At 44.6% G+C, this 9231-nt stretch overlaps 2 protein-coding genes across 2 annotated transcripts; both read left to right on the top strand.

Moving 5' to 3' along the window:
* The first annotated feature begins 6 nt into the window (after positions 1-6).
* Positions 7-4056, top strand: LOC109534776. The gene is made up of 14 exons (XM_019900566.2): positions 7-220; positions 293-592; positions 647-961; positions 1017-1340; positions 1399-1698; positions 1749-2048; positions 2101-2424; positions 2477-2620; positions 2672-2860; positions 2914-3093; positions 3145-3271; positions 3331-3429; positions 3487-3651; positions 3704-4056. Exons 2-14 carry the CDS (start codon positions 394-396, stop codon positions 4014-4016), a joined length of 2979 nt encoding a protein of 992 aa, XP_019756125.2. The 5' UTR covers positions 7-220; positions 293-393; the 3' UTR covers positions 4017-4056.
* A 189-nt stretch (positions 4057-4245) lies between these two features.
* On the top strand, positions 4246-8264 carry LOC109534790. Its single transcript, XM_019900576.2, has 5 exons — positions 4246-4634; positions 7161-7450; positions 7524-7674; positions 7733-7871; positions 7923-8264. Exons 1-5 carry the CDS (start codon positions 4437-4439, stop codon positions 8219-8221), a joined length of 1077 nt encoding a protein of 358 aa, XP_019756135.1. The 5' UTR covers positions 4246-4436; the 3' UTR covers positions 8222-8264.
* The last annotated feature ends 967 nt before the right edge of the window (positions 8265-9231 follow it).

The raw sequence follows: 9231 nt of genomic DNA on the forward strand, positions 1-9231 counted from the left end.
GTGACCGCCTACAATTCCAGCAACCAGGCTGTAGCTGACACAGTTCTAGTTCTAAGCTTGCCTGCCAAGACGTCCAGTATCAAGTTTGAGAAAACTCATTACTCAGCTGAGTATGTGAGGAGTTCTGCTGGGGGCTTGGACACAGTCTCACTCAACGATGGCCCAATTAGCCTATCGCTACAGAATGCCAACTATGAAGATCTGCAATTCTCCTATGAAGGTAGAGTATTTTCCTAAACTATCAACGCTAAAATTGCGCCCCACTTTTGCACAAGAAAACTTATCATTTCAGATTATGAAAGCTACTTGAAACTGGTTCCAAACGCCGGTTCCTACACGATTCAACTGCTGAAGAATCTGAATGCGTCCGAACAGACGCTGATCATCAACATCATGGCGTCAACAACATCGGGCGACGCCAGTGGAAGCACCGTCTTAGTGCTGAACGTCCCAGCTATTGAAAGGAGCATGAAATTCGATCAGCAGTACTACACTGGCAGCTACTCAGCTGCAGCTGAGCCTTCCATCAAGCTGGACGACTATATTAGTTTAACCGCTGTTGGCTATTCCACGCTGAAATTTTCCTTGGGAGGTATTCAGCTAACGTTCACTGTGCTTCGGGCTTTTCCTCATCATTGCTTTGCAGATTTCGACGATTACTTCGCACTGCAGTCTGATTCTGAGGAGAAAAGCTATAGAATCAAAGTCAATAGTCCTTTAGAGGACTCAGTGCTGTCGCTATCTACTGAGCTGTTCATTGTTCTGACGGCACAAGACACGACATCAGGCGACAACACTTCCTCAGTTCTGATCCTGAAGCTGCCACTTTACAGCGACGAGGTCTTCGACAGCAATTACTACGAAGCTGAGTATGTGGTCAGCGCAGATGGGACCGATTCTGTGCGGCTGCTCAGCCCAATTCTGGTTAAAAAGTCTGCATACACTCAGCTGACGGTTCCAGGTACGGTAGCTGAACATCAAAGTAAAAAATCTGAGTTATTTGATGAATATTGCAGGATATGAGAGCTACTTGAGTGGGTCTTGCGACGCCACTTCGTTTCAATGCGCCATCTCTGTGGACGCTGAACTGAACTCAAGCACTTTGGTAGCCAAGGAGCTCCTCCTCACTCTCACAGCGTCCAATGAGGATCAATCCAGCACTGGAAAAGCTGTGCTTTTGCTGCAACTTCCCACTAAAAACGCCAGCCTGCAATTCACCCGACAGGTCTACAGCGCTCAGTACACCATTGAAAAGTCAGCTACTGACCTTGGAACGCTTGTACTGTTCGAGACCATTGCTGTAGAAGGTTCATATTCAGATGACATCAGTATTACCTCCGGTAGGTTGCTGACCATCAAAAGCTCTGTCTGAGCTCACCAACAACGTTGATCTTTCAGACCTTCCGAACTACTTGGAGTTTGCCTTGGTGTCCTCCACTTGGACAGTGACGTTGCTGCGGAACTTCCCAGCGAACATATTAGCTGGAAACAGCACTTTGATTGTTGCCTTAACAGCGCAGCAAGGGCTCGAAAAGTATGGAACAGCAGTCTTGGCCATTCAGCTGCCTGATAAAAGTGCGATAGCATTCAGCGCTCTCAGCTACGTAGCTGAATACGTTCTTGATGATACTCCTCATGTGGTGCTGGAAACTGCCATCGAAACCAGTCAGGCGGAGTACAGCCAAATTGTGCTTAACAGTGAGTGTTGCGATGGGGAAGTTCCACTCAAACTTGACCGTGTTTTGTAGGCTTCGGCAACCACTTTGAGCTGCGATTGGAGGACCCCCTATGGACTATCGAGACAGTTTCTCCATTAAACTCTTCTATACTTAGCCAGTTTTCCGAGCTGCAGCTACAGCTGACGATTTTAAAAGTGGGGGTCAGCTACGGCGAGGCCAGCTTAGTGATAAAACTGCCCAGCTTCAGCTTCTCACAGGGCGTCTATTCAGCTACCTACACAGTGGACGCAAACAGCATACCAAGTGTTAGTGGAGACGCTTTCGCCCTAGCCAATTCCAATCCAGATTATATCCAACTGAAGCTAGCAGGCAAGCGATTTGTGGGAGGCTTCGATATTTTCCATCATTGTCCTGTTTCTAGACTACTCGGAATTCTTTTACGCTGAAGCCCAGGAGGAGACTTGGAGCTTAAAGTTGCAAACTCCCCTACCGGCCGATATAACACAGAACCACAGAGTGCTGGTAACAAACCTGGTAGCTGAACGACAGAGCGATGGGGTTGTCTTGGCCACGGCCAGCTTAGTGATCAACCTCCCCAACCAGGACTCAGACGAAGCTCCCAAATTCTCCAACTTCGCCTACTTTGGAGAGTATCTGAGCACTGATCCACCTGCTGTTCAACTGAGGGCTGCCATCGAGTTTGCCAACGATAACATTGCTTCAATTTCCAATGTTGCCATCGATTGTAAGTTAGATTTCAGCTGTTGCTACTTGGGATTTATAGAGGATTGTTGCAGCATATGATGAGTACTCGGGGAGTTTCCGGTTGGTTGACGAGGGAAGCAACCGGTACAGCATTGAAGTGGCGAAGGCTTTGGATGAGGACGTGCTGGCCGACAACTCAAGCATTGTGCTGACTTTGCTGGCCACATCAACTCAAGGTAAGCATCGGTTCTGATCCCTCCTCGCTTAATCTCAGAGTTTTTCCCCAGATTTGACCAGCGCGGCTGCCCTGGTGATAGCACTGCCAAAATTGGTCAGAAACGCGTCCATCCAAGTGGAGAACCAGGAGGTCCTGTTTACTGCCAACTACACACATGGTAGCTTCACGTCTCCGAAAATTGTGCTGCATTTTGCCAACGATACTGAAGACGCAGATGTATCAGTGGAGATCACAAATGGTAGGCCATCTGGATCCCAGCATGAATGGAAGGAACTGATTTTCTTCATGTAGATTTGGGCATTGACAACGCCTATTTCCATTACACCTGCTCGGGCCATGTGCTGACTATTGATGTAGACGAACTGCCTGAAGAAGTGCTCAACGGCACTTCCATGGTCGCCTTGAAGCTGGCCATTACTGACCGGAACACCAACGATACCATTTATGCAGTTGTAGCTGTTGATATTGCTAGTGAGTAAATTTGGGAGTGGGCGTAGCTGTGAGCTAATCAGCGCTTTCTAGCTGACTCAGCGGAGAAGGGTGCCAGTTATGCTGGGCGCACAGCGCTGATTGTTGCTGTGTCCCTACTGGCCGTGCTGTTGCTTCTACTACTGCTGGCAGTTTTCCTCTACTGGTTCTGTGTGCTGAGGTAACAGTCCAGAAACTTGCTGAGCTATTATTGAACTGCAGTTCTTGACTGGTTTGCAGGAGGACCAAACAGGCCGACTTTACCACTAAGGAGGAAATAGATGTTGCCAGCAGGACCACCATTTTCACGAAGAGGGAAGCTAAAAAGCCCAACGCAGAGTGAGCATTTGCTTCAGCTCTTTTTAGAGCACACATGAATAATGAACGATTCTCCAGATTGTCCCAGGCTGCACTGAGACGCCCCACTGGACTGCCGGCCGTTCTGCCCCAAGAGTCCCTGGACAACCACGCCTCCTATGCGGATCCAGATCCAGAGAAAACGGTCGGGTTTGATGACAACGTTGAAAAAATCGACAACCCTGATGAGGACGGCAATGAAAAGTTGGCAAATCTTCGCAAATCCTGAGCAAATTCAGCAAATGTTTGCTTGCAGGTTGAGGAGTGTGGCAGACCGCAGGCCCACGAAGTTCGTTTTCGGCCACCCGCTGGAAGCGGGTGTTTTGGATCCGATTGCCGATATTCCCGAAGAGCGGCGTCGCTCTCTGGACCTTCCAGACGACAAGAAGAAGGTGGCCTTTGACGTGGAGAATGTGGAGCGGATGGACTTTGAGCCGGTTGAAGAACAGGACGAAGAGGAGGAGACTGAGGGCACCCGAGACAGCAACGTCTTCAAAGCTGAAGCTCAGCTGAAGATCAACGCGGACGACGCGCAGCTGCCCAGTCAAGTATTTAAGGAAATATTCTAGTGTTGTAGTAGTTTAAGGTTAATAGAAGCGTATCTTTGTATAGTGTTTTTGATTTAATGACTTATCGATGCTCATCTAAAAAAACCAAAACCCAATTGGCTGCAAACCTCAACGTCTCAAACTTCGCTCAACAGTACAGGGGCCGATCAAGACAATCTTAATCAACTACTGACTGGTCTCGGTAGATCAATTAACGTTTGGTGCACCGAATATAGCGAGCCTCCATAAAAATTCGCCGTAAACATTCAGTTCTCAGCAGCCTTCCCTGGGTACTTCCAGATAAGATAAGTGGTGATCGTATTAATTAATAATAATTACCGTGATGTCGGATCTGAATGGTACTGCGGTTCTAATTGTGAGTGTGTGCAGTCAAGTTAATTGACTCAAATTGAGTGATTGGATGCGCTTCTCCTGCCCGCAATGGAGCAGCGAATCAGCAAGTTGAGAGGCTTTTTGAGCCTCAATAGTGATCCGCATGGGACCAGGCCGAGTGAGCCTCAAATCGGGTTCAAAGTGAGTTTCAGTGAATCGTTGGGGGTGCTCAATGTGAAAGTGATCGGGGCCAAACAGCTGCCCACCGATTATGGTAGTTCGAAAGCGCGAGGATATGTTGTCAAGGTATGGAATTTAGCAAAGTAGAAAATAGTGCTATCGGGAATTAGTATCTGCTATCTGATGAGATAATGTACATTTTTCGCTTCAGTGTCAGCAGAACAGGCTAAATATGGCCCAATTTCCATAATGAGGCAATTGTTGTTATTCAGACCAACTCTTTTGTCATTGCTGTTGATCAATCATTTCGTTAAAGACTGTCTGCTGGGCGGCTTAATGGCCTCAAACTTTTTCGATTTGTTGTAACAAGTTGTGGCCCTTAAGACAAACTGGCGCTTGAAAGACGCATCAATCTTAAATCCTTGAAGGCATTTCATAAAAATTTCCAGATAATCAATGGTAAATTCCAATGGGCTGTAACTTTGTACATCAATAGTCCAAGGCTCTAAGTACGTAAATCAAAAATTTTTCTTCTCCAACGGGGCTTCATTGGACGCTAGAATTTTTTGTAAACTTGTGCGCTAATGTTGCATAGGCTGGTTGAGTTGAAAAGCCATTTAAAAAATTCTTCAGACCTCAACGAAAATCGCAACGCAACTAAACCTACATGTGCAGGTAAACTAAAGCCTTTTGCAAATAAATCCAAAATTTCCGCCTTCTAGAGTTTTGTCTTCGGCAGCTGGAAATTTTAAGGCTTTTTTCAGAGATTCTTCACTCCTTCAACCCTTGAAAACTCACTTAAAAAGCCCCTGAAAAATTAACCGAGCTTTTCAATGGGCTGTAATTTCGCACTTTGATAGCCAAAGGTCTTTTGCACGTAAATCCAAAAATCCCCTATTCAAAAAGTCGCTTATTGGCAAGTTAGATTTTTTATGCACTTGTGCGCTCTAGCAGCGTCAATTTCCCCGATCGGCACACTGATTGAAAAAATGTTCCAAATTCAAGCAAAATCTCCACTCAGCTGAAACTGAATTTGCATATAAGCTAAAGCATTTTACACATAAATCCAGAATTTCAGCATTCTAAAGCCTTGCTTTGGGGAGTTCCGATTTTTAAGGCCAACTTGCGTTTTAAGGTTCCTCACTTCATCAAGCATTTGAGGCTCACTTAAAAAGCCGCTGAAAAATCAACCTAAACCTTCAGTGGGCCGTAACTTTGCCCATCGATAGTCCAAAGTTTTTTGTATATAAATCCAAAGTTTTCCTTTTCAAAAAACCGCCCTTTGGCACGTCAGAGTTTTTTTGTAAACTTGTGCGCTATGGTCGCTTTAGCCTCATCGCTAGGACGGCCAATTGAAAAAAATCTTCACATCTCAACAAAAGGCCCCACTCAACTGAAACTGCATAAGCCGATAAACTAAAGCCTTCTAAATATAGGTCCTAAATTTCAGCCTTATAGAGCACTAAGTTGAGGAGTTTTTGAGGAGAGCTTGCGCTTCACAGATTTCGCTCTCGCGCTCCTTCAAGCCTTTAAAGCTCACTGAAAAATCAACTGCAATTTCCATTGGGTTATAATTTGGTACATTAATAGCCTAAGGCTTTTTGAACGCAAAGCGTTAAAATTTTCCTTTTCAAGAAGTCGCGTGTTGGCAAGTCGGATTTTTGAATGAAAAATTGCGCTAAGTCGCGTCGCTTCCAGCGCTTTTAAGCGCGAGTCAAAAAACGCAACAGGCTTGCAGGTGCTCAAACTCAACTCATTTCCGAAGAAAATCGCTTTTCCCGATAAATCAAGAACCGTGGCCTTTAAATCCATTTTTGGAGAGTTATGCGAGTTGCGAGTTTAAGCAAGTGTGCGCTCTAGTGAATATTCACTCTTTCTAGTCTTTAAAGCGCTATGTTAAAATTGCTGAAAAATCAACTACAAATCTCACGGGGCTGTAATTTTGTACACTGTTCGCTCAAGGTCTTTTCCTCATAAGGCCAAATTTCAGGTTTCAAAAGCTTGTCGTTTGGGAGCTGTGGTTCTTAAGGCCAACTGCGCATTTTTCACTCTTTCGGGCCTTTAACGCCCCTTAAAAATTGCTAAAAACCAACCCTAAAGCCGATTTCCGCGAAATTTAACACGCATATAAACCAACGCTTTCTGCACCTACATCTAGAAATTCGACATGCAAAGTGGCCAGTTAAGATGTTGAAGATGTTTTTGGTTTTGAAAAACTTCGCAGACCCATAAACTAAGGCTTTATCTACTTCTAATTTTTCGAGATCTGCTTGGAAGCGCAAACTCATTCACTAAATTCTCTGGCGTCATCAGCACCATAAACCCACAGTGATTTCTATTAGCAAACAGCTTTGCATAATTATTCCCATTTAAATTAGACCATAAAACATTGCAGCGTCGTTTCGGAGTAATTAATAAACGTAAACATTGACGCACTTTTCGGGGTCCCAATTGAACTGTTGAGCTTTTTAAGGACTTCCATGAAGAGCATGCTGTTGCAAAGTTGAAAGTGGGCTCAAAACATAAAACCTCATGTTAATTGCCTGATTGCTTACAAGTAAAGTCTCTAGTGTTAACGACAGCGTGATTAAACACTCTGTAAATATTTGAACATAAAACCTCGAATTTAGTCTAATATTAACTTTTCTGCAGGTTACCGTGTTTCCGCTGAAGGAGAAGTTCGAAACGAAAACGATAAAGGACAACTGGCCGACGATAAATGAGGAGTTTGCCTTCAGTCTCGCCAACTCGGGCAAACGCTCGGGAGATCTGCTCAAAGGAGTTTTCATCTCGTTCACCATCTACGCCACCTTGGAGGAGAACAAGGAGGACCAGCAGGTGAAGCACGAAAAGGGCGTGATGAGGAGGTTTTTCTCCTTTGACGAGAATAGTCAGTTCTCGCGGAATAATGTCAATAGGAGTTTTAGTCGAAGGAGTTTTAGGTAGGTGTAGGAGCTTAAAAGTCGGCAGTTGTTGCGATTGTTTGGATCAAAACTCCTCTGGTTCTATTTCCAGAAACTCTATGAAAGATCGACGAACAATCGGAGCAGTGACTTACAATATCGAGCGCAAGAATTTCACGCAAAACCTCAACGGTTACGTAATCAGCACTCCAGATGTGTGGAGGAGTGTGAAGGAAATCACCAGTGGGATCCAGACGCAACCTGTAAGTGAATTATCCAATTGTATGGCTGACTTGCAATTAATTAAGCCGGATTTTTCAGAGAGAAGGCAAAAAAGGCTGCATAGAACTGACACTGCAATATGCAGTTAGTGAGGATGGAACGAACGATGTGGTGGAGATTACGGTGACCAAGTTCCGATGCAGTTTGCAAACTATGCAGGAGCATGAGCGAGTTGGAGGTAAAACCTCTAAAATGCTGGAAAAGAACGGGGTGAAGATGGTTTTTCCAGGGCAGCTGTACATAAAGATCCAGGCGTTTGAAAGTGACGACATCATCCAGTCGAAGAAGAGCGACTGCTTCGAACCGACCATCAGCCTGAAGCTGGAAGCGAATTCGGCCACTCTTCGGGCGACTGTGAACAGCTACATGCTGAAGCAGGTGAAAATTGTGATAAGACTGATGGCGAAGAACATCTTCAAGAAGAAAACCCTACTGGGAGTGATCGAGGTTAGCACTGAGGAGCCGTTTTGGAAGGAAATCGTTTCCGGTCCGGGCGTTCCCGTCACCAAAATGGTGAACTTCGAGTAGACTAGATGTAACTGTTTTGTAAATACATTCTTGTTGTCGGATGCATTAGAAGTTTTGCTGAATGCGCCTAAAATATGGAAACCGAAGGTTTTTCTAATCATTATTGAATGTTTGCAGTTGGGGACTTAGATGTCGCCACCCCTATTGGGAGGGTAATTATTGGCTGATTCCAGTAGGCCTGGGAACTAACTCAGAGAATATTAAGGAGTTGGCGCCAATGGCTTGGCGCCAACCCTGCGCACCGGCGCAGTAACTCAGTTTTGTTGCTGGGAAAATGTTGATGACTTTTTTGACATTTATTTTAAAGGCGAATCTGGTCTAGCTTGATGATGCTTCTGGTGTTGAATTTTAAAAAACGACTTTTTCAGCCAAACGAAAAAGTCAATTAAAAAATTCCCCAAATATTTTTGAATACAAAAACGCTTTTTTCAAGTGTGCCCAAAAAAATTTCCAAACATTAATCAAAAGAGCCCCTCTATCTCAAATTAGGGCATAAATAGTCAAAGCTTCCAGCTGGAAAACTGCATAGAAATTGGTTCTCTAGACAAAGGCGGATCCAGGGGGGAGGAGTCTTGGGGTACATGAGCCCCCCATTCAATTCTCTATCCAACGATGCCAAAACGAATTCTGTGGCTCGAATGGTTCTTGAGGAACTTCTAAAAAAGCAGCGTTATGTACAAGTGGATTTTGCAACTCAGAAAAACCCACGCAAATCTAAAACTTCTTGAATTCAAGCATTTTTGAGAAAACTGCCAACATTTCGCCATCCATGATTCACTTTCTAAAAAGGCCATTTATTTATCTCTAGAATGATTTACAAATGAGCGTTCTTGCTCATTTTGCCACTGAGAAATGAGCAAAAATCGGACGAAAAACATAAAATTTTGGCATAATCTTGCACCTAAGTGTGTGATTTTCAAATTTGGCTTTCTGGGTCAAAACTACTCGAATTTCCTCACTCACGTTGTTACGACTGAATCGAGTTTTCAATTCTCTATCCAACGATGCCA

Source organism: Dendroctonus ponderosae, unplaced genomic scaffold (genome assembly GCF_020466585.1).
Source record: "Dendroctonus ponderosae isolate FM_Combo_2020 unplaced genomic scaffold, Dpon_F_20191213v2 Dpon_F_20191213_11, whole genome shotgun sequence".
In the NCBI taxonomy this organism is placed as follows: domain Eukaryota; kingdom Metazoa; phylum Arthropoda; class Insecta; order Coleoptera; family Curculionidae; genus Dendroctonus; species Dendroctonus ponderosae.

Coding starts and splice junctions, on each gene's coding strand:
- LOC109534790 (XM_019900576.2), top strand. CDS start 4,437: ATGGAGCAGCGAATCAGCAAGTTGAGAGGCTTTTTGAGCCTCAATAGT. Junction 4,635..7,160: donor CGCGAGGATATGTTGTCAAG/GTATGGAATTTA, acceptor ACTTTTCTGCAG/GTTACCGTGTTTCCGCTGAA. Junction 7,451..7,523: donor TTTAGTCGAAGGAGTTTTAG/GTAGGTGTAGGA, acceptor TTCTATTTCCAG/AAACTCTATGAAAGATCGAC.
- LOC109534776 (XM_019900566.2), top strand. CDS start 394: ATGGCGTCAACAACATCGGGCGACGCCAGTGGAAGCACCGTCTTAGTG. Junction 962..1,016: donor CACTCAGCTGACGGTTCCAG/GTACGGTAGCTG, acceptor TGAATATTGCAG/GATATGAGAGCTACTTGAGT. Junction 1,699..1,748: donor CAGCCAAATTGTGCTTAACA/GTGAGTGTTGCG, acceptor CGTGTTTTGTAG/GCTTCGGCAACCACTTTGAG.